Source organism: Stegastes partitus, unplaced genomic scaffold (assembly GCF_000690725.1).
Source record: "Stegastes partitus isolate 25-593 unplaced genomic scaffold, Stegastes_partitus-1.0.2 Scaffold3694, whole genome shotgun sequence".
NCBI lineage: Eukaryota > Metazoa > Chordata > Actinopteri > Pomacentridae > Stegastes > Stegastes partitus.
The window spans coordinates 3,977-27,871 of record NW_007581425.1 but is presented as its reverse complement, the minus strand read 5'-3'; the positions used below and the strand labels follow the sequence as shown (position 1 = coordinate 27,871).

The 23,895-nt window shown below is 45.2% G+C and overlaps 2 protein-coding genes across 2 annotated transcripts; one reads left to right on the top strand and one right to left on the bottom strand.

Moving 5' to 3' along the window:
* Positions 1-1,259: 1,259 nt before the first annotated feature.
* On the top strand, positions 1,260-13,848 carry LOC103376174 (F-box-like/WD repeat-containing protein TBL1XR1). Its single transcript, XM_008306543.1, has 14 exons — positions 1,260-1,391; positions 3,497-3,642; positions 4,470-4,695; positions 5,688-5,820; positions 6,667-6,808; positions 7,427-7,490; positions 7,784-7,881; positions 8,310-8,370; positions 8,480-8,601; positions 8,849-8,923; positions 9,376-9,503; positions 9,602-9,767; positions 9,855-9,956; positions 10,045-13,848. Exons 1-14 carry the CDS (start codon positions 1,334-1,336, stop codon positions 10,069-10,071), a joined length of 1,548 nt encoding a protein of 515 aa, XP_008304765.1. The 5' UTR covers positions 1,260-1,333; the 3' UTR covers positions 10,072-13,848.
* A 2,906-nt stretch (positions 13,849-16,754) lies between these two features.
* LOC103376175 (uncharacterized) lies at positions 16,755-23,578 on the bottom strand (the record flags this gene model as incomplete). Its single annotated transcript, XM_008306544.1, has 6 exons — positions 16,755-17,018; positions 17,559-17,662; positions 17,762-17,831; positions 18,681-18,783; positions 18,930-19,128; positions 23,536-23,578. Coding segments are annotated over 6 exons (733 nt in total), but the record flags the coding sequence as incomplete, so codon positions are not given.
* Between the last annotated feature and the right edge of the window lie 317 nt (positions 23,579-23,895).

Genomic DNA, 23,895 nt, shown 5'->3' with positions numbered 1-23,895 from the left:
GGACGTTGGCAGGGGGGTCCTGAGAGTTTGGATCAGATTAGGATCTTGGGGATCTGGAGACCGAGTCAACACCTTGGACTCTGTCTTGAGCAGGACCTGAGCAGTGTTTTCACTGTGGCGGGGCACGTGGTCCTGCTGGGGGAGGCTCGAGTGCTTCATGCTAACGTGTTTCTCAGCTGGGAACCCACAAACATCACAGCTCGGTTAGAATCTCAGTCTTGGAGTCACAGCGACATTCTGAGTTTTGCAGAACTTAAATGTGTTGCGTGAGTTCAGGCCACACCGGTTTGCTCAGGCGCCGTAGCTGATAGACAACAACCGGTGTGGAGATGTGGAGCTCGTGCTGGAGAGCATTTGGACCACGTGGTGCCCCGGACAGAGGAAGTCTCATCTCCTACTGAAGGTTCTGAGTCTCACGTATTGAGAACGGCACGTCTGAAGGTTACACCCCGACTTTCTCCAGGTGGAACGCAGAGCTGTTGACTTTCCTACTTGTTAGACAGATTTTATGTTCGCTGGCTGGAGTCCAAATGCTGCACGAGTCTGTCCAATCCGATCACGTTCTGATTGCTGTCCCACCTGTAGCAGCGTATTTCTTTCTTTATTTAGATGGAGGTGTGAAAGGGAGCTACGACGGTATTTGGAGAAAGAATAACTTCACATTTCTTCATCTTGTAGGGGAAGTTGAGCATCATTAGCAGGAATGTAAACAAGATATTTACCACCAGAGCTTTAAAGTAATAAATATAGTATTTAAATGTTCATTTGCAGCCTAAACACAACATTAAAGGCAGAAACGTCGTCTGAAGTTGCTTCGATTTATGATTTTAAATGGAAAACAAAGTGAAAAGTGAACCATCCTGACACAGAAACAGCTGATCAGCGTTACATCATCACCTACGCATGTCTGTAAAAAAACAAATCAGCGTTTCCTGAGGTTATGTGGGAGGACGGTTACAAGTTTAAGAGGTGATGCTCTTTGTTTGAACACCAGTGGAGCCGAGCGCTGGATAACTGTCCACCAGCTGCTCCTTCTGTCTGTTTGTGAAGACCGCGAGAAGCCGCCTCCTCTTCTACCTGCTCTCACGTGTGACTGCAAACCACACAAGGGCGCAGAAATGAAGACCCGCTAGATTTGTCTGAGCAGAAACCACCCAGTCAACCCGAAACCAGAGCAGACTTTGGTGTGCGCCACGTCAGCAGGCGTCACAGTCTGATGAAGAAAAACTGCATCATGTGTTGTGTGTGTTGTGTTTAGCGCCACTGACGAAGCTTCCTCTGTTCTCCAGGCTCGGTGTGTGCGTGCTGACCTCATGGTGTAACAGGAGTAAAGATGAGCATTAGCAGTGATGAGGTCAACTTCCTGGTCTACAGATACCTACAGGAGTCAGGTAACACGCTCTCATCCTTCACCGTCTCCACTGGAGACGCTTTTAATTGTTGAATGATTTCTTTTCAGATTCTGTTGTTGTCATTTCTATGTGTCATTTGTATTCATGGACAAATCGATGTCGTTTTTTTGTATGTGACATAAAGCGGGTCCATTCAGCACCACTTGACCCGTCTGACAGGTCGACTCGGAGGCCGTGTGAACACAACACAGCCTGCTTGTTGCATAAAAGGCAGAATCTAGAGTTGTTTAAGGAGACTGACACCATAAACACGAGTGTATAGCTCAGGACAAACAGTACAGTCTGTCTGCTGAACACGCTTTTATTACCTCACAATAAAGAGAGGAGAGTGACGGCTGATCGGTCTGAAGGTAAACACAGAAATGAACCCTTCTGGAGTGGACGTACCTCACAGTGATGTCCACCTGGTGACGCTGGCCTCACACTCACACAGGACAGCTACGAGGACGGCTGCAGCTTGTTTCGGTTTCGATGGTTGGCTGTGTTTCCTGGGAGTCCGCAGACCTGATGGAGGCATCCAGGAGGACAGCACTCGTCGGGAAACTGGTGGTTTTCCTGCGCTGGCCGTTCTGCTGCAAACTGTGGGACCTGCTGGCGGCGGACTGGGATGCGTCCGTGGATAAGAGGAATCCCATCCGTGGAACTACAACTAATGGACCTGCAGCTTTGACCGAACATCCTGGAAGACGGTGTTTCACCTCCATCGACTGGAAGGACTGAACGCTCAGGAGAAGCTGCTACGACAAGTCGACGTTCTGCACGCTAAATGGAAAGCTTACCACATGTAAACAAAGCAGCAGTGATCATGTCATCTGGCAGGTTCCTCCAGATGGAGATCCTTAATGCGGTTAGCAAAATGGCTGCTCCAGACGGCTAATTTCTGTGTTTACTCTCAGTCAAACTCCAAAGCTGCGGGGAGCTCACGCTAGTCTCCCCTTTAGACACAGTCCTGTGCTGCTGCTCTCCTCCATAAGCATGACTCAGAGATCCACACATAAATGGGAAAGATGCCAGGTTAGAATACACTGCTAGCAACATCAGGCGCCGATCGGGACGGATTTGGTTCCACAGTTTGGTGTTTTTCAGACAGAAAATGAGTCAAAAATAATCCAGCAGCTTACTCACAGGATGTAGATTGTGGGTTTATGTCTATAACCATCTTCAAAAATCCCCTTTATTACGGTAAACAGCACCTACACGCTGAAGTTCTGGATGAATTAATGACAGCAGCCCGCTAAAGTTCCACCAAAATAACTTGTCGGACGTCGTTTTCAGGAGAATCTGCTGCTGCAGAATCCGCTCAATACGACTGTGATTGGTTTGAATAAATGCAAACAGACCAGAGCTTTTTATTTTCTCCCCTTCCTCCAGCAGAATGATAGAAAAGTGTTCAGGACGGTCTGACTGTGAGAGACTAGTGGGACAATAAATAACCTTCATCTGCTCCGTACGACACAGATGGCGAGAAAAAAAATCTGGTCGCTGATATTTTGATCTTCAGTACGTAAAAGCCAGATAATAGAGACTGTTAGCTTTTAGCGCACACATCCTGTACTCAGTGGTTAGCGTAGCATGAATTTGAATATATTTAAACTTTGGCATTCTTGTGAATGTAAGTTAAAAATAGGAATTCCACTGAAGTCATGGTCCATTTACTAATCAAATGTTCATGGACGGTTGCAGACTGATAGTTGTTCACGATCATCTGGACGCCATTTGTTTGTCACATGTGTTTTAATTCCCACAACATTTAAAGAGCGCCACAGCTATCGTTTCTTTAGCATCGTGACCAGAGAACAGAAACACTGTGAACATTCAGTCCAGCTATCTGGTGACTGTGTTGAGTGGCAGAAACAAAAAAAAAACTCTGTTGGACGGTTGAGAAATGCTCAACAATCTTAAAAAAAAAAAAAGAAGAAGTTGCAGTGAAAGTGACGGATTTATGACGGCGCAGGAATTTGTGTTAGAAGCGAAGCGGAGCAACAGCGGCTGTGATGTACAGTATGTCATCGCCTTCCAGAGGGAGAAAGTAAAAATACACTCTGTGTCCTCACCTCTCTCCTCCTCCTCCTCCTCCTCTCCAGGGTTCTCCCACTCAGCGTTTACCTTTGGTATAGAGAGTCACATCAGCCAGTCCAACATCAATGGTGCTCTGGTTCCCCCTGCTGCCCTCATCAGCATCATCCAGAAGGGCCTGCAGTACGTGGAGGCTGAAGTCAGCATCAATGAGGTGGGACACACACTCTCGTCTTTGTTATTTTGGGCTTTGAAGTTGTTTTTTGTTTTTTTTGTTTTTTGAGCCTGGCTGCAGGCAGAAAGCTTTATCCCCTAAACAACACACTCTGGCTGTTTGAGCTTGTGGATCTTTTTTAGAACCTCCTTCTGAGAAAACAACAACATGGGACAACCCCAAAGAATATACCTACATCTGTAACATCTGCTGTCCTGGATTAACCCTGTTTTAACCCTCTGAGCTCCCAACAAACCCCTGGGTGTTTACTGTAGTCACATCTGTACCCACCGTGAGCTCCTTTTATATTTATAGAAAGTCCTGGAGCTCCATGGAAACGGCACAACCGGAGCTACAAGCGGAGCAAACTTAAGACCGCCTGTTGTGACTAAATTATATTGTCAGAAAGCCACAATTTCTGCAATGACTTATTTTACAAAAATCAACAAAACCTGACAGTGTGAGTGTTTGCAGTGGTACCGGTGGCTCTACGTTATATAGATATTTACTGTTTACATCCATAATTTTGTTCCATATTTGTCTCTCTGCTCTGCGTAAACACAACCTGCAGTTCAGCTTTGCAATGAGATCACAGATAAATGTCACGACTTTAGGGTCAGATTTGCTTAAGTTTCCTGAAGGAACCACTCATCACACATTTAAGAATTAGTGTAAAGTTGAAAATCTGGAAGCTCTGTCTGTTTTTATAGTTTCTGGCTCTGACAAGTTGTGTGATGTTGGTCATTTTTAAATATGTCTTTTCAAAGATAGATATAGAAAGAGAATCGTCTGCTCCCGTCTAACCGGTCGCGTCTCTCCCTCCGTAGGACGGCACGTTATTCGACGGCCGGCCCATCGAGTCCCTGTCCCTGATCGATGCGGTGATGCCGGACGTGGTCCAGACGAGGCAGCAGGCCTACCGGGACAAAATGGCCCAGCAGCAGGCCGCAGCTTCAGCGCCGGCGTCGGCCACCGGGGGCAGCATCGCCGGCAACGCCAAGAACGGAGAGAATACTGCCAACGGGGAGGAGAACGGAGCCCACGCCTTAGCAAGTGAGTGAGGCGTTCACGGGCGGGACAGGTGATCGCCGGATACCTGAAGCTGCCTTTTATCGGGCGTGAAGTAAAACAAGTTGATCTGTAGTTCACATCTAAACGCAGTCAGTGGCCGCCAGAGCCTGGACCAATCAGCTGCTCCACTATGACTATGAAGTAGATAGTTTAGCTGCTTTAGCACATGCTAACAGAGTAAACGTGAAGCAGTTCACGGGTTTTAACACCAATAAGTTCACTGTGTAGAGAGCATTGTGGGACAACGTGTACAGAAACAACAGTCAGATCTTTCATGTTTGTAGCCACAGAGTGGAGACATGACGGACAACCATCGGGCTCAGTCAGGGAACAAAACTAAAGAATAAAAGGACCCAACAGCTGTTTAGTACATTCAGGAATAACGTCCTTATTCACCACGCTGGGCTTCGTTTATTAATAATCTGTCAGACTGTCTAACTCTGGCATTGATTTCATTCCAACATGTATGTATTAAGCCCAGCTTCCACAGACATGATGAGGCATTCCTAGTCCTCAGGGTAATAGTGAACGAAAAGAGAGACAGAAAGTGAGACAAGTGACGAGATTTGTGGGAGAACTTTGCAAAGTTAAGCCACTAAAGTCACTGAACTGGCCCCAGACGAGGCAGGTGGAGCTCCTCACTGTGAATGGTTGGTGCTGTTGTTGTCATGGTGATGCTCCATGTGCTTACTCCATGAAACCCGATGGTACAAACTGATGCAGCGTCTGTGAAGACGAGCGTTTCCTTGCACTTGCAACGGGGTGCGTAGTAACAAACAGAAAGCTTGTGTGGAAACGAGAGGTTCACGTCCTCAAAGCTTCACAGGAGAGGCTGCAGGAGGCTGTAGGTGGAGGTGCAGCTGCATCATGAGCCTCCAGCTGAGAGCTGTGTTTTGGTCAAATTGCATTTTTTATTCTTGTTATATTATATTATTATTACTGGACGTAGCTGACTGTGTTCTGTGTTTTCTCAGACAACCACGCAGACCTGATGGAGGTGGACGGAGACGTGGAGATCCCTCAGAACAAGGCCATGGTCTTGAGGGGCCACGAGTCGGAGGTCTTTATCTGTGCCTGGAACCCAGTCAGTGATCTGCTGGCGTCAGGGTGAGTCCTCCAGCCTCGTTCTGCTGCCCTCCTAAGATCAGAGGAGGTGTTCCGATCCGACGTAAGGCCGCTTCTGTAGTTTCTGACTTTTTGTGGATAGACTGTTCCAGCCAAAGAGAAATGTCATCAGCTGTGTCAACGGTAATCAAAACACCATCTTTAGCTGCCAAAGACGTGCTCGGATTACCGTCAGCAGCGAAGGAGGAACTGTTCAGAGCAAAAGTACCGACACGACTGTTGTAGCTGCTGCAGGTGGAGCTGGTTTAACTCCATACAAGGAGAGCATCTGAGGATTGTCTCAGGATTACTGCGAAATTAAAGACGTTCTGATGCACAAATCTGTTTTAAATTTTTCTGTGATCATTAATTTATTTTTTAGATATTAGCTCATTGGAACATCTAACAAAATGGAACCATGTGAGAAGTTTAGTGGTGAAGCTGTTAACTTCTGAAACATGAGCCCGACTACACGCTGGCTTTGTCTTTAACTTTGCATTTTAAAAGCTTGTGCTGTAATCTACTGTGTTGTCGTCTTAGAAAGCCGTCAGATGAATGTGGTAGAAAGTACAATACTACCCCCAGGAATGTAGTGGAAGGACGAAGTAGTAATAGATTACCCTGAAGCTGTATTTGAGTAGATAAACTTCGCTCACTAGATTGAAGACATAATCTGCTCAGCATTCACAGGGACCCATATTATGAGTAAAACCAGTTTTTCTTTCTTCAGAGACGATTTGACATTACATAACAGTGTTCTGTGTCGGTACGGAGGCTCGGCAGCTATTTCAGACAATCTGAAGTGTGTGTGTGTGTGTGTGTGTGTGTGTGTGTGTGTGTGTGTGTCAGGTCCGGTGATTCGACGGCTCGTATCTGGAACCTGAGCGAGAACAGTACGAGCAGCTCCACGCAGCTGGTCCTGAGGCACTGCATACGAGAGGGAGGGCAGGACGTTCCCAGCAACAAAGACGTCACCTCACTAGACTGGAATGTGAGCACGCAAATACACACCAACACACACTAACACACACCAATACACACTAATACACACTAATACACACACACTAGATGTGACACGTGAGTCACCCTGCGTGGGAGTATTAATTCTCAGCATGAGACCAGGTGAAAGTTGTGGGACGACTTGAAACCTTTCTAAATACCAAAGCGCTGTCGGGGAGGTTTTCATGAAGAGTCTGATTGTTTTTAATGGTTTCCATCATTTTTATTTAGAAAAACACTTTGACTTTGTTGGATCATGGACAGTCCTGTGCTCAGACCCTCAGCAACATGCTGTCAGTGGAGAGACTAAAATCTGCAGAAGATCCGTACATTAGCAGCATTGCTCATTAGATCAATCAGAGAAAATTAGTTTTAATTGATGTTTTCCAAATGAATGCAATCAAACAGCGCTGGGTTGGAAGCTGTATTTGCTACTGAGCAGCTAAGGTGTGATGTCCACATAATGTGTGTGAATCTGAGGCAGAGCAAAGAATTTCCTGGAGAGCGTCCACGCTGATGGAAGCTCAGGCCTCTCTAATAACAGCAGCTGATGAGCTTTAGTTTAATGCAGCCGCTCACGTTAACCCGTCTCTCTCTCTCTCTCCGACAGAGCGAGGGAACGCTGCTAGCAACAGGCTCCTACGACGGCTTCGCCAGAATATGGACGAAAGACGGTGAGATGGCTTTGATTTATTAAGCCGGAGCATAAAGTGTTACAGCAGTTTGTTTCCTGAGGAAACTGCAGCTGTGGGAACTGGAGTCATCTGCCAAGTCTGTGAGCCACATGGTTCAGCTCAGCCTGGAGCAATGCTGCCACCTAGAGGCAGCTTTACTTATTGCTATGAGATCATTTTTGTTGTTTACAGTGTATTTTGTGTCTGATTTCCTCTTATTTTGTCATAATTAGATCCTTCAAACCTGCTTGTTTTAGACATTTTGAGACGGATGTTGTCGCCTCTCTCACCAGGTAACCTGGCCAGTACTCTGGGCCAACACAAAGGTCCCATCTTCGCCCTCAAGTGGAATAAAAAAGGAAATTTTATCCTCAGTGCAGGAGTAGACAAGGTAAACCCTCACATGCTCTATAATCAACCTGTTTAACTTGTGACACGACAGACAAAAGCACCGTTATTTCATAGTCAGGTCAATTTCTGAGACTGTGCTTCCACAGCAGGCCTTCTGCCAGACTGGTCCCATCTGAACTCTGAAGGTTTACATGAAAAACCCTGTCTGTGAAAACCTCTGACTCCAACACATGGTCTAGACATGAATACAAACACATTTAGATCGATCACGCCTCAGGTGCACATTTAAAAATGAAAACTCTGCAAACCTCTGGCACAAAAATAATCTCAGTAATCAACTAGAGAAGCTTCATGGTGATGTCTGTTTTTATTCTTTGACCCTGCTCACCTTAAGTAGCTTCACATCCACTCCTTCAGTAGTAATGCTGTTCTGTGCCGTCCCTCTAAACTGTCCATGTGTCCTGACAGACTACAATCATTTGGGACGCCCACACAGGAGAAGCCAAACAACAGTTTCCTTTCCATTCAGGTAGGAGGAGAACATCCCTGCTTGTAATCTACGGATCAGTTTTACAGCTCACTGTGTCGTCATGTCTGTGCTTCTTCTTCGTCTTCATCTTCGTCTCCGTCTCCCACAGCTCCAGCGCTAGACGTGGACTGGCAGAGCAACAATACGTTCGCCTCCTGTAGTACAGACATGTGCATCCACGTCTGTAAACTGGGACAAGACAGACCCATCAAAACATTCCAGGGACACACAGTAAGTGGTGTGTGTGTGTGTGTAGGTGTGTAGGTGTGTGTGTAGGTGTGTGGGTGTGTGTGTAGGTGTGCGTGTGCGTGTGCGTGTGCGTGTGTGTGTGTGTGTAACTGGTCCCCGGTGACGACGTGCAGCCAAAAGATAAATCGTACAAACTTTTTGTGTCACCGTTCACATGAATATTTGATGTGAATGCGTTTGGAGCAGCGACTCTCCTTCACTCCTTCATCGCTCTTTTCTTTGCCTCCAGAACGAAGTAAATGCAATCAAGTGGGACCCCACAGGAAACCTGCTCGCCTCCTGCTCAGACGACATGACGTTGAAGGTGAGCTCAGGCTGAAATGAAAGGCTGATGTGGTTTGAAGTCTCAACTCACCTGCTTCTAAACTTCCTAATTTTCTAATTTCTAATAGATTTCAGATGCGTCGTACAGATTTAACATTTAACGGAGCGATAACGACCTCTTGCTGCTTTTAATGTGTTTTAAAAGACGATGTTGTCCCCAAATTTTTACTTATCTTCAAAAAATCAAAACCAAATTCAGGAAAATCCATCTTAGTTTTGTCAACAAATGAGCAAACACAGATCCAACCAGATTATCGGCCCGTTACGCTGCTGCCTGGAAAACTTCCGCTGCAAATTGTGCCGATACGTTGTTTTCGAGGGTACGTAACGGGGACATATTTACCAACATGCGCTGATGGAGTTTCACTACCGTCGTCTTCGCTGCTATTCGCTGACGTATTCAGTGACTCTTTGTGTTTTGTGTGTCCTCAGATCTGGAGTATGAAGCAGGACTCGTGTGTCCATGACCTGCAGGCCCACAGCAAAGAAATCTACACCATCAAATGGAGTCCCACCGGGCCTGGAACCAACAACCCCAGTGCTAACCTCATGCTAGCCAGGTGTGTGTCACTTATACCTCAGTGTAGCGAGATCATGTGACCTAGGAATGAGCGTTACCGACAGCCACTGACGTGTCCTGACCCGTCTGCGTCCACAGCGCATCCTTCGACTCCACGGTCCGGCTCTGGGACGTGGACAGAGGCATCTGTATCCATACGCTGACCAAACACCAGGAGCCCGTCTACAGCGTGGCTTTCAGCCCGGACGGTCGCCATCTGGCCAGCGGCTCCTTCGACAAATGCGTGCACATCTGGAATACACAGGTTAGGAGAGGACAGCAGGTTGTGATGCTGAAGTCTCAGCCATCTGTCTCCAGGTTTTGTTAACTCTTGTGTCTCTGGTGTGTGCAGACGGGAGCTTTAGTCCACAGTTACAGAGGGACGGGGGGAATCTTCGAGGTTTGCTGGAATGCAGCGGGGGACAAAGTGGGAGCCAGTGCGTCAGACGGATCTGTAAGTCCACATGTTTGGCCGCAGCTCTGCAGCTTTTACCTGGTCGGTGTGGTGCCAGCCCTACAGGTTGACCTCTCGTCTCTTCCAGGTGTGTGTATTAGACCTTCGGAAATAGTGCTGCTGTTTGTTGGAAGCCATGGACCGACCATGAATGTGTACATAGCCAAATGACTGTCCCTGCCTGCCCTGCGTACTGCTCACGCTTACGGCCCCGCCCACCGACAGACAGGAAGCAGGAAACAGGAACAGGAAGCAAGCAAGCACCCGACACAGCAGGTCCAGACACAGGGATGAACGGACGGACGGACGGACGGACGGACGGACGGATTGACGCGCCCCTCTCTGTCTGTGCAGACTCTCAGAGAGACGCAGAAGGGACGCAGAGAAAAAAGAAGAAAAAAAAAACTGATAGACAAAAAAAACAAAAAAACAAAAACAAGTTACAGATCCGTATGTGTACCAAAATTTGGAAGCTGTTTTGCTTTTTTCGATCTTTAAACATGCTCATCGTCATCAAAATGAAAAACTATGAAAAAAGTGTTGATTTTGTTCCTAGTCGGATCTCATCGTGCGGACATATCGACTTCTCCACCACAGAATAGGATGGCACTTAGTTTTTTTTAAATTTCAGATCTCTCGTTTCAATGTTTTTATATTTTTTATCTGTGGGGGAGGGGGCGGGGCTGGGCGGGTGGAGGAGCGCATCCACACCGAACACCGAAGAGCAGCGTCCTCGTCACCATCTCCAACCAATGTGGCAAAACTAAAGGCTTTTTCTTTTCGGTTCTGTTTCCATGTGTGAGTTCTGCTGCGAGCCGGTCGTGCGGTTAACTTGAAGATGCAGTAGTCGGTCTTCTCCAGAGGACTCGCTCTGGACTCCTGTTGTGCATCCACACGGCGAGGCGGGGTGGTGATGTACGACGAGATGCTTTAAAACAGTACCTTTGTGCACTATTTGATCCGGATGCTTTTAATCGCAGCTCTGCTCTCTGGACTTTGGCCATAGTAGTGACAATAAATTGGCAAGAAGCCGACTGTTCCCTCCACTTCTCTGAACGTCTCACGCAGCGTCCGGCGGTTTGTACATGTAGGAAAACACATCAATGACTTCTAATTGGAATCACCGACAAAAACACACGCTGCCCTGCAGTCTGCTCGCGGAAAGCTCATCCTCACATCTCCAGACGAACGCTGTGGAGGCACAAAACATCTCAGCGACTGAAACCGCGGAGGGCGGAGCCAAAGAACAGCCAGCCAACCGTTGAGAGGACACGTTGTTCCTGGTGTCCACGTTTTTTATCGTGTTTGTCGTTGATTAACGGACAAAACTGAGTCCAGCGGTTTCCTCTGTAATGAGCAGTGAAGCAGGATTATTTATAACAGGACTGGATGTTAGGGACGACCACCCGAACCTGCTGTTAAAGACTAAAGGATGAGCTTCTGGTTCTGCTTTCAGCTGAGCAGGACGTAAGAAATCAGAGGTTGTATTTATTATCGTGCACATGTTTGTGTTTGTGCACTATTTTGTTGGTGTTTGCTCTTTGAAACACTTTCTCACACGGAGGTCACTGAATTATACGACCAGAGGATTAAACTGAACGATCAGTTTAGTTAAGATGCATTTAGAAATTCCCAGTTTGACGTTCAGAGTGCGAGAACAACTCCTCTGGTTCCTGCAGTAAAACCATTAGAGAAGTCTTACATTCAGTTTTTTTATACTATGAAGTGAAAGTAAAAGAGGAACTATGATATAAAGCAGAGTCAACGCTGTTCTTTAGATGAGAGTAAAGTATGAATATGAAGCTGTGCTGTTCAAATATTCATGAACACGTCTCTAATACACAGTTTCACCAACTTCAGCATTAAGTCATAAATGGATGCTGCTAAGTGTGATTGTTGGACGTCCTTGAACACACCACGCGTACCTTTTATGTCCCGATATGGTGATTTTTTATTTTTTAAAGAGGAATATATGAATTTTAGACGTCGGATAAAACGGCGATGAGTACATCGAGCACTTCTGATTATGTTTTAAGCTCTCAATCGCCGCGTTCGGAGGGAAAGGACGAAACGTTGGTTCTGAAAACCGTATTTCAAAGTTCTGGCTTGTTCTGGTTCTTGGGCTCTGATTCTTTGGCTCCGCCCTCCTGAAGGTTCGACTCAGACTTCATAAACATACGTCCCTCTGAAATATTTTTATAATCAAAATTCTAGATTTTTAAAGCTATTTTTAAAAAAACAAAAAGAAGACAAGGCCGCCAAATTTCTGTGGCAGGGAGTGGAGGGCTTCAGCGCCACTCTGGACCGCCGTTCGCCGACACGAGGACGAAGACGGACGACGTTTGTTGTGCCCTCGTCAGACGTCGGAGGGTAGAACCCAACGGAGGCACTGAAAGGCGGGAACGAAGCAGACGTGCAAAGATTTGAAGTAGCTAAAGGTCAAATGTAAAGTCTTTCCTCCCCCCGACGACATCTTGGTGAATTAAAACAGTCAAACATGAAGCTGCATCTTCAGTGTATTTGAATTCATCCGCCCTCTCACCTTCGGCTCACCTTCTCCTGTGAAGGTCCCCACCGACCAGACGTTTTATACTCTTTTAAAGACAAATTTAAAGTTACATTTTTGTAATTTCTTTGTAGATCTGAAGCAAATGTGAAATGATTTATTGGCAGTGTTAATTTACATGTTCTATAAATTTGACAGATTTTGTTTTTTTTGTTCCGTTTGATGCGAACAGTAAAGGTTGACCTGCAATGTACCGCTCACCGAGTGGAGCCGCCACGCTGACGGCACCTCGGCCCGGGGAGACGCTTTTTTCCCCCCCAGCAGCGAATCACCACTAAATTTGTTTGAATAAAGAAATGTTTTACTTTTTTCTTTTGCTTGAATCTCTTTGGGAGGTTTTTGTCCCGGAACAACGGGCGAGGGAGAAAACGACTTTCTTCTGAAGCTCGTAAAACATTAAAAAGAAAAAACTTGTAAAACTCAATAAGATTGTAATTTTTCAATGGAGCCGAGACTCCGGGGAGTTTTTCAGTCCCCGCTTTGTTTGACAGCTAAAGCTGGGAGTCGTAGCAGATGTTTTGTGGAGGAAGCTGCTCTGTGAGCGCACGACGGGACGTTTTCTGCAAAAGAAAAAACAACTTCACACCCAAAAAAACAAAAATAAATCCAGTTTAAAGTCAGATCTGTGCTCAGTGAAAGCAGCCGCTGAGCAGTTCCAGGTTTGGTGTGTTTCCTATTTGCCAACTTTAGTAAAACAACCTGAAATCATTTTATGAAATATTTGTGTGTGAAGTGTTTCTTCTGTGCAGGAAACGTCCACTCCCTCCCACACTGAGACGACGCTTCACTGAGAATCAAATCTTCCAAAATCATTCTGCATTGGCCAAAAAAGAAATCTAATCCTGACCGAACATTTCAGATCTGTGACCATTGAAGCCTTCGTCTGGCGTCACTCAGAGGTTGAATGAAACCAAACCCTGCCTCTGAGGCCCCTCTGCTCCGGAGGAACGTTTGTACGGCTGCAGATGAACGAATTCCTTCCTCGAATAAATTGGACGTTTCAACACCTGGACTTCTGGAGGTTTCATGTGTTCCTATTTACAGCCCTGTGCACTATTTCTTCCCTGCATTAATGAAACACTCGGGATCCAAAAGTTCATGCACCCGGACAGAGCCGCCCTCCCCCGAGGCGTCGGCCTGTGCCACAGTGTGTCTGGGTGAACCTGGCCAAAGTCGCTGAGTCAGCCTTTATCTGTGCCGCCGTGTCGGCTCTCCAAGCCTTTTCTGTTCTGTTTCTCTCTGCAGCTCGCATCGTCACATCCATCTGTCATCATTTAAGTCAGATCAGTGAAACTTAAGTCCAGAATAAAATATATTTTGATAAGAGCTTTGCGTTTTTATTTGTGTGTGTGTGTGTGTGTGTGTGTAGAAGTGACACCGCGGAGCCGGCGACGGTCATGAACTCATGTTTTATTCAAACAGAAAAGCACAATCGCCTTTAACAAACCAGAAGAACTTTGATTTCCAAGAGCGTGAACCTCCCTCATGCTGGTGCACAGCAGAGGACAATCAAACTGAAGCAGCATGCTACGTTCTCTGCTTTAACCCGCTGAACCCGAGCAGCTCGTGGGCAGTTTTTACTCTCTGCAGTTCAACCAAACAGTCCCTGAAACTGTCTGTGAAGATTCTCAGTCGTCCAGGTCGTGGTTGTTCTGGTAGTTTAATCGTAGCAACTGGACTTGCTTGAGTTTCTTAAAGGATATCAGTATCTGGACCTCCCAACTAGTCAGTCAGAGCTGATGAAGCCTCTTGGATCAGAGGTGGAACATCTTCAAGGAACTCAAGCAGGTCCAGTTGATTAAACTACGAGAAGTTAAATTAAATGATGACTGTTGGTGGCAGCGGAGCTCCTCGTGGCTTTGTGCTGCAGAATTTTTAGTCTTTTTACAGAATTGCTGCAAACAATTTGGTTAATTTTTTAATTAGACATTGAATAAAAGTCACATGACAGATAAAAATCCACTCATTCTTCCTGTTTTCACAGATTCTGGTGATGACAAGTTTGCCAAAGAGAAATTTCCTTTACAAGCCCACCGACATGTTTTGGAGTTCAGAGGGTTAAGCTGGTAGAACCATGAGGAAATCAAAAGTTAGAATCCACAATAAAGTATTTGTTTTGCACAGTTTCATCTTGCCGTGAATAGAAAGAAAGAGGTGAGATGCTCTGGAAAAGTAATCAGATATACAATCATAATAATAATAATAATAATAATAATAATAACTTCTCTGTCATTCTCTCGGTAGATATCGAGGCTTGTTTGTGCGTCAGCAGGATAAATAGAGGAGATCATGCCTGAAACAAAACCTATTAAATCTGTGAGCGTGCATGCAAACAGACGCTGGGAGCTTCAGTCATCGAGCCTTTCAAGGTGATGATGTGGTTCTGATCCATTCTGCTCCTGCAGAGTCCACGGCAACACTGTCGGTATAAAAACGGTCCACAGAGCAGAAAAGTCTGGGGACCCCTTCAGAAGAGAACGTCTAGCTTCACGATAATAGCGCTAAAGTGAAAGTAAAACATTAGCATTTAAATAAACGTCTGCATGAGGCTTCAGCAGAGACGCTTCAGCCCCAAACAAACAGCAGCCGTGTCAGCGTTTGATTCAGAACGAACAAGCAACAAAAGACGATACTGTGTTAGAAATGTTCGTGATGAACTTGAACCTTTTTTACACTTTTAATGCCATGTCCAGAATTATTCATACCCCTTCTCAGTTATCAGTGGCAAAGCCTTTATTTGCTAACAAGCTTTTCCACTCCTGGTTTGTGATGATCTCCAGGTATTTGAGCTCGGAAGGCTTTCTTGGTCTCAAGTTTCCTCCACAGATTCTGGCTGGGGTTCAGGTCTGGATCTGGGGTTCAGGTCTAGATCTGGGGTTTAGGTCTGGATCTGGGGTTCAGGTCTAGATCTGGGGTTCAGGTCTGGATCTGGGGTTCAGGTTTGGATCTGGGGTTCAGGTCTGGATCTGGGGTTCAGGTCTGGATCTGGGGTTCAGGTCTGGATCTGGCTGGGCCACTTCACAATGTTCATATTGTTTTATGTAAACCGTTTCTTCACCACTTTGGCTGCATGTTGGAAGGCTGAATGCTGCCACGTGTGTCTGCAGACTGATGTTTTCCTCCAGTATGTACAGGTGGTCTCTTCTCATTGAACAAGGTCACCAATCACCTCAGAAACACCCCTAAAGCATCACGTTGCCTCTTAACTGTAGGGATGGTGTTCATCATGTTGAAGGCTTCTTTGTCCAGGTAAGCGTTTGTGTACCTGTTATGAAGAAGTGGATCTTCCTTGGCTGGTTTTCATAGATACCAGCCTTCTAAAGTGTCTACTGGAGTGTCTGTCTGGAGATGTTGGTACCAGATTCTGTCAGACTGGTCAGGACGGCCCTGGTGGTGGTTCTTGGATTCTTCTTGGTCTCTTGCAGGTCTCGCTAACATTCAGCGCCGGTGTAGGAGTCACGTTTGGCTTCCTACCTCTTTGCACTTTGGAACCTAAAAACGCTCGGCTGTGGTTCTTCAGTCTTTCTTATGAGCAGTCACGAGTCCTCACTGAACTCTTTGGTTTAAGCCACGGTTTGTAATTCACTATTAACTGACAACAGAATTAAAACCTTTTTCAAATTCATATCGTATTAGAACGCTGTAGAAGATGGTAGAAAGCACCTCTAGCTTACAGAAACTAAATTTTCTCAAAGAAATTTTCACCATTTTCAGGGTATGAGTGATTCTGAAAATGGCATTTTTTTAATAAAAATGTTTTTTTAAAAAATAGTTAAAATGCATCACTAACAACTCTAACTCAGTGTCTTAATGTCTTTTATCACATGTTTGTGATAAATCTAGCTAGAAGAAACCTTTTGGTCAAATAAAATTCGTTCTAAATCAAACTTTGACACGAGTTCGATTCATTTTTGAAAAAAGTTTTGTGCGATGACATACATGTGCTTCCCAGTGTGTGCTGGGAAATCCTCTGGCACAAACGAATAGTTCTAGTTTATTGGTAATTTTAAAAACTAACTATTGTATAGTTTACATGAGCAGGAGCAGCCAGCATGGAGATAAATAGAAGAGCGCCCCCTGCTGGCCACACCGGCAGACCGATGGGTGGACTGAGGAAAGTGCAGTGCAACAACATAAAAAACTGGCCGTCAGAAACAGATAACGCTTATCTTTAAAATGGTACCAAAAGCTTGTTAAGTGTGACTACGAGATAAAAGCACACGCTAAGCTTCTGATTTTTGGCAATTTAAACTGATGGACGCCTTATCTGGGCTCTGGGGGTTTACAGCAGGACGGAGAGATTGGCTGCTGCCGCTAAGCTCCCGGTGAGATTGTGGACGCGAGGCTCCTGCTCGTGGCTGTAGAACGGCAGGTAATGAGCCACGTCGGCCAGCGTCTGCAGGACGTCGTACGTTACGGCAAAAAGGAAGTAGGTGGGCAGCAGCCAGCTGAGGCTGAACACGAAGTCGCCCACCGGCAGAGGGACGGCGAGCTGCCTGCAAAGACAAGCAGAGAGGAAGTAATGTAATCTCATATGTGTGCAGTCGAACATTAAAACCGACAGAAGTTTGTTTAGGGTTCACTGTTTTCAACATATCTTGGGCCTGAATGCAAAGAGCTGAAACAAGCTGATACAGGAAGTGTGAAATAAGACGGTTTGTGGACTTAAAGATTCTTTAAACAATAATTTAGCAGCAGCAGCTCATAGCAGAGAACAAAGTCACAGTAAAGTCCAACAATTCACGACTTGGATTTGCTTCTGTTTAACGTTTAGAAGTTCTGAAGGAGTCGGACTTCGTTCTCGACTCAGAACGTCAACACTCTGCTTTCCAGAGCAGAGAGATGTTTGCTGCCGTGTTCAAAACCTCAAACACATCCTGTAATCTGAGACTCAAAAGAGCAGATCAGACTAAAACACAGAGAAGTTGAAGAGATGGGTTCTAATTAAATGACATGAGTGCATTTGGACTCATGTGTTGTGAAGCTGTGTGCTGGTGTCTGCTCACTGCACATCAAACATCTGTCCAGCTACTCACTGGAATCGGTCTTCCCTGGATTCTCTCAGCATGATGAAGATAAACAGTCCGACTTCAGTGTTGAGGGAGAACGACACAACTTTGTCCAACATGACAACAAAACCCTAAAAAGAAAAGAAGAGAAGTGAAACTTTGGTGATTCCCGTCAGACCACCACCACCTCTGATTGTGTGTCTTTGTGTGTGTGTGTGTGTGTTATTTACCCTGGGATCGCACACCGACACGATGAAGATGATGCTGAACCCCAGCAGTGACATGAATCCTTTGGCCATGCTGCGAGGAAGAGCATGAGTTAATCAGTCATCGTTAGGATGTGAAGACCGTCTCAGATGAGTTATAGGTGATGCCACTGATGTGAAGTGAGAGGAAACATCCTGCAGATTAACTGATAAACCAACGAGGACCAGAGTAAACCTCCTGTCAGATCAGCAGCTTCTGGAGAAAAACGCTGCAGTGAAACTTTGAAAGTCTCGTGCTAGAAGCAAATTTCCTCCTCGGTGGCCTGATGAAGGTTTTATTGTTGCATTAAACTAAAGTTATGAGAAGACAGTCACGTGTCTTCAAACAAGTAAGAACCTGCACCACATGATTTGTAAAAAAAAGGCTGCTGGAGAAGTTTTTAGTTGAAACTTTCTGATTATTTAGTCGATGTGACGGCGTGTTGCTGCAGGACGCTGTGGTGGTCGCACACGTTGGTCTGAAAGACACACAATCCATCCATCATCTCTACACCTTAATCCTCACTCGGGTCATGGGGGGCTGAGCCAGAACAAACCGGAACAAACACCATGAACGGCTGCAAAAATATGACACATGACGAATAGTTTGATTGTTCAAACTATTGCTAAGTAAGAATTAATTTGTTTTTCATTCACTTTGTCCAAGTTTAACTGGAGCCATCTGCAGTAAGTGAAACTACCTGGTATTGGTACTGGTACTGGTACTGTCATCAGGACCACAACAGCTGTTTCTAAGTCCATATAAAAATGATGCTAACTATTAAAATGGTTCAACTTTTAGCTGCTTTGTGGAAAATTCCAAACTTTTATGTAGCAGCAGCTGATGTTGGTGAACTCTGGCAACGCGTCCTCTCACACTGAACACTCTGGGTTAACTCCTCACCTCTTTGCTGAGCACATGTGCTGCTTGTTTGGCAGGTTTCGCTCCCAGGCTTTAGACAGCCACTCCAGCCTGCTGGTCCACAGCGAGCTCACCAGACCGTCGACTGACAGAAACACAGCAGTCAGTCGATACCAAACATTTCAGCGCTTAAACATTCATTATGATCTTAGTGAGAGAAACATCCACTGCTTCTATATTGCAAAGTCTGCTGCTTGCTAGAACAATAAACTACAGAACGAGGGAACTTACTGGTGTGCTTCATGGCCGATCCCATCACCAGGAAGGACACGGTGACGCTGATGGCGATGAACACCTGGATCAGCTCGGCCACCCAGGAGTACGCCCGGTACCGCTCGTTAATAATCTGCAGGGGGTTGGCGGGTGGAGGTGATGGATGGTGGTGATGTTGATAATGAGGGCAGGACAAGGAAGAAGGGAGGTTTGTGTACTGAAATATAGTGCACACTTAGAAAGCAAACTTTTTACATGCCTGCAGGAGTCTCAGCTGTAGCTTCAATGGCACCACAGCAACAGATAAACCTGCAAACTTTCGGCTCTCTGAGGACACACAAAGTTCGTTTTGGCTCCAGGACTGATTGTTCTAACAAATCAGAGACGTTTTAGTCCAGCTGTGCTCATCCAACCTCCATTTCTGAGTTATGTTGATAATATGTGTGGATTTTCTTGCTTGATGCACTTTTATTCTCCTGAGTTACGAGGTCATGCCAGGACGGCTCCATTGTGCGATCTGCGACTACCAATTAGTCTGCCGGGCCGGGCCGGGCCGGGCCGGGCCAGCCACTACGGCTTATTGCTGCATGTTTCCATTAGCACCACAGGACGCTGTTAGCAGAGCGAAAGCAGAAGAAGCTTCCTGTGTAACTGAAACCAAACACACGCTGATCACATCTTGCTGTGGTTGGTTTCACCACAAACTGTTTTCTGGTTCTGTGAGTGGCTCTCAGAGCACTTACAGGCCACACAGGAGCTTCTTTTGCGGCTTTTTATTGTGTCATTAAAGCAAAGTGTTCGTTACTCAACATCCAGAGACAAAAAAAATACATTCAGCAAAAAACTAACTGCTTCAAAAACAGTACAAGGAGAAAAAAACACAGATCACCACCAACATAGAAGCACAGTTAGTGTCTCATGTGCAGTAGCGGGCCGAGCATCGTACTCCTCGGCCTCCAGCGCCGTCCTGCCTGAATTAAACCACCTGTTAACGCCCTCATTATGACGCCATGGCTACAGAAACCATCAGTATGATGCAGAAAGGCAGAATATCTCATGTGCTGCCAAGACAGACTCTAGCTGTGACTTACACAACAGAATGAGTTTTTTTCTGGCTGTGCTGAAACTACAGGCAGCAGCTGTGTGTTAGTGTCGTGACGGCTGAGCTGATGTAGATTTGTGCCTGAACTTCTGTCATAGATGCAACACAGCTTCACATGTTAGTAGAAACATATCAACGCCTGCTCCAGTAGCACAGACTCAAAAACACAAATGCAGCTAAAGTCTCCTAAACTATAACCGGACCAGATCAGCACAACGATTGTTGAGAGAACACGGAAGTGAAGAAAAACTCAGCAGCTCCATAGAAACTCCTGTTTATTGTGAAGCCAACATTACTGAAGCTTCAATATTTTATTAAATTAAAAAACACATTCTTGATCAAGTGGTTAAAGAAACTATAGTTAATCAAAAATCTCAGCACCTCATCATATTAACAAAGACTAATTATTATACAGCCGTCCTCACATGTATTCATATCTCCTGTTAAAGAAGGAAAAAACAAAAAAACAATCAAACAAACATGATGGGAGCCATAAACTAAGCTGAACGACCCTCTGAGCCAATCACAGCCATCAGGTGTTTCTGTAACTCTCAGTCAGACTTCTACACCTGTTGACAGGTGTTCTGGTCCACTGCTCATCAGCAAAGGCCTCTCATTGGGCCACTGCTCATCAGCAAAGGCCTCTCATTGGGCCACTGCTCATCAGCAAAGGCCTCTCATTGGGCCACTGCTCATCAGCAAAGGCCTCTCATTGGTCTGTTGTATGTGCTTTTAAAAAAAAAAAATCTTTTCACTCACAATTCAAAATCAATGTCTTCTTTCACTAAATTATAATTTAGCAAATTGTTATTTATCATTACTTTGTTCAGTTTCTAGTTATGTGAGTGACTGTTGTGGATTCTGTCTTTTCTTTAATGGACTTAGTTGAACTGTCAGCGTGTCTCAAAGCAGTTGTAGGTATTAAGTCACGACATAAATGTTTAAGTGACTCTATTTTTATCATCCAGTGCAGAACAAGATGCTCATTCTGAGATACTGTCATGAGTGAAATCACTGCTTTGTGCCTGCTGGTTAACTCCAGAGTGTTTGGCTGCAGCCTGATGTTTTATCCTCTAATTCATATCTTTACTGTTCTCTATTTTCATTCCTTCTTGTTCCACTACAGTAGGCCTGGCAGTGATAGCAGCAAAGTGCATTTGTACGTGGAGATAAATCATATCGCCGTTGTTAGCTGGCGCTCAATAATCGCTGGAGACTTTAAAGGTCCACCAGGACCTCAGCCGCGTCTCCTCATTAGCATTCTGCTAGCGGCTGAATCTTTAGCAGTGCTTTATTTATAATGAATGATTCGAGCATTTATTTTTCACGACAACCATCGTTTAATATGCTTCAGTGGTTTCAAGTAGCACTTCAGCTTATCAACTTTGAAGCGAAAGTGAAATCCACTCCAGACACGACTCTGACTTCACTCCAGAAACAAGAGACCAGCGTGAAGCCAAGCAGCGTCCACCAGGCCCAGTCATGGCAGCAAAGATGCATTTCCTGCTGTAAAATAAAAAAGCTGTACATGTTGGAAAAAGAAGTCGAGAGCGTTAAAAGCTAAAACAACTAAAATGATTGAGAGTTAAATGATGGAGGAACTGGTCCGACACTGCTGCAGAAAGAAACGCTGGCAGGAAGAGCTTCAGGTGTCATGAGCCAATTAACATCTGCTGTGTCGATGAATCTGAGGCTTAAAGTTTGGATTTTATGAACAGTTTAAACAACAAGAAGCCGACGACTGAAATTCTTCTCACTTAATGTTAAAACTTACCGTAATGTCCGGACTATAAGCCGCTACTGTTTTCACACTTCGAACGCTGCGGCTTAAACAACGCTGCGGCTGATTTATGATTTTTATGAATTCACCTCGAGACCAAAGTGACGCTGAGAGCGATGAAGTGATTCTGAGGCTGTTCAGCTCCTGAAGACACTGAAGAAGACGACTTTAGTGGTTTTAGTGCAGGAGGAAGATGAAGATAGCCATCAGTGACTTTTCCTGGTAGCTGCTGGAGTTTTATTTCCTCAACCAGCCGTGTTACAGGAAGTGTTCAGGAAAAAGCATCTACGTATTTGTGTACGTTAGCGGTACGTATTTAATTAAAAGTTTATGGAGTCTTTCCGTGTAACAACGTGGACACCTGCAGCAGGTGTGGACTGTAGATGTTCATGACTAGTTTTCTTTTCAGTTATATTCAGGTGTGCTCAATAGTCTGAGTATTACGGTAATATGAAATAAAACACCTGAGCATGTGTAGCGTGTAGGAGCACTCCGCATAACTGATGGTACCACTTCAATGTAAGATGATGAAAGAAAATCTGAGCTGAAGTTAAAGTATAACCAGGTTGTTCTTTAAATACGACCCACTGAGGCTGCAGGTATCAACCCTTCAGATGCTCACCTGCATGACCTCATGGACAAATATGTCAAATCTGTAGAAAATCTGTAGGATCTAGAAATGACTTCATAAATTAATAGTTCATTTAAATCAGCAACAAAAAGCGATGTTGAGTTGCAGCTGAAGCACACTGCTCAGGTTCCAGAGTGTGTGTGATGCAGAATAAAGTTTTGATTGAAACTGCACTGGAACCATGTAGATGAGAGGTAAAGTCAGCTCCAGATGATGATGTTTGTGTCCCAGATCTGATTCCCTGACAGTTCCAGTGAGTGCAGGTGGTGAAGGGCTGAAGTTGTGCTTTGCAGCTCCGGATCACCTGACTGAGCGTTCACCACAGACACGCTGGTTCATTCATCACCTGTTGGGTTTCATGTATACGTCCATCAGCAAGTTAATTTGGGGGGAAGATGGACAGATAGACAGGAATAGTTTTTGATCATAAACAGAACCTTAAATGCTTCGATATTAATCCTCCAATCAGGAGCACAGACACAGAAAACCTGCTAATTAATAAACAAAACACTGCAGGTTAAAAAGCTGTACACGTTATTGGACTTTTTCCACCATGAGCATCAGGACGTGTTGCTGAAGATCTCGGTTTGGTTTTTGTGTAGATAAAAACGTAACGCCGTCTAAACAGTAGTCACAGCAAGGTCATTTATAATCAAATTAGATTTTCAACAGAACTACTCTGCGTATGAAAGTGTTCCAACTATGGTGCAAATTTACAGCAAGATTGCCCAAAGTTTAACCACAACTACAACAAAAACTGTGATTAATGCCGTTGTTACCAGAAGGTTAACTTAGCTGGAACACTGTGGGGTTAACCCAGTGACAAACGTCTCATTATTACCAGAGCGTTGCTGAAGTGCCAGAGGTACTTTTCAAGGCAGGTGTTGGTCTCACTAAACCTCTAAGTGAAGCCAGTTGTTCTCTGCATGCATCGGTCACTCAGGTGATATCTAGAACTCAACTGGGCTTCTTCCAGTTCCAGTAAATGTTTCATCCAACAAGCTTCATCAGCTCCACTGACTGGCTCAAGGTGTGGATCAGGAGAAAAACAGTGATTTGGTAAACTTTCCACTTCACCTACAAACACACAGAAAGCGGTGCAGGGTCTTACCTTAGTCAGTGGAATGGTCGCGATCTCTCCGGCTTTCTCAGACCTGAGATTAAAAACAAGCACATACAGGAGGAAGGTTAGACATGAGGGCTCAGTCAGTCTCTCCTCCCTCACTGCTGCTGTTGTGTCACTGAGCAAAGAAAGTCTTTATCTCAGCAGAAAGTAGTTTTTAACACCTGCAGTGACGCGACGTGTACGTGTTAGACAAACTGCATGCAGTCATGTTGTTGTGGTGATTTCCAGGAAATGACATCCATCCATCATCTCTACACCTTCATCCTCACCAGGGTCATGGGGGGCTGGAGTCTATCCCAGCTGACTCAGGGTGAAGGCAGGTTCACCTGGACAGGTAACCAGTCT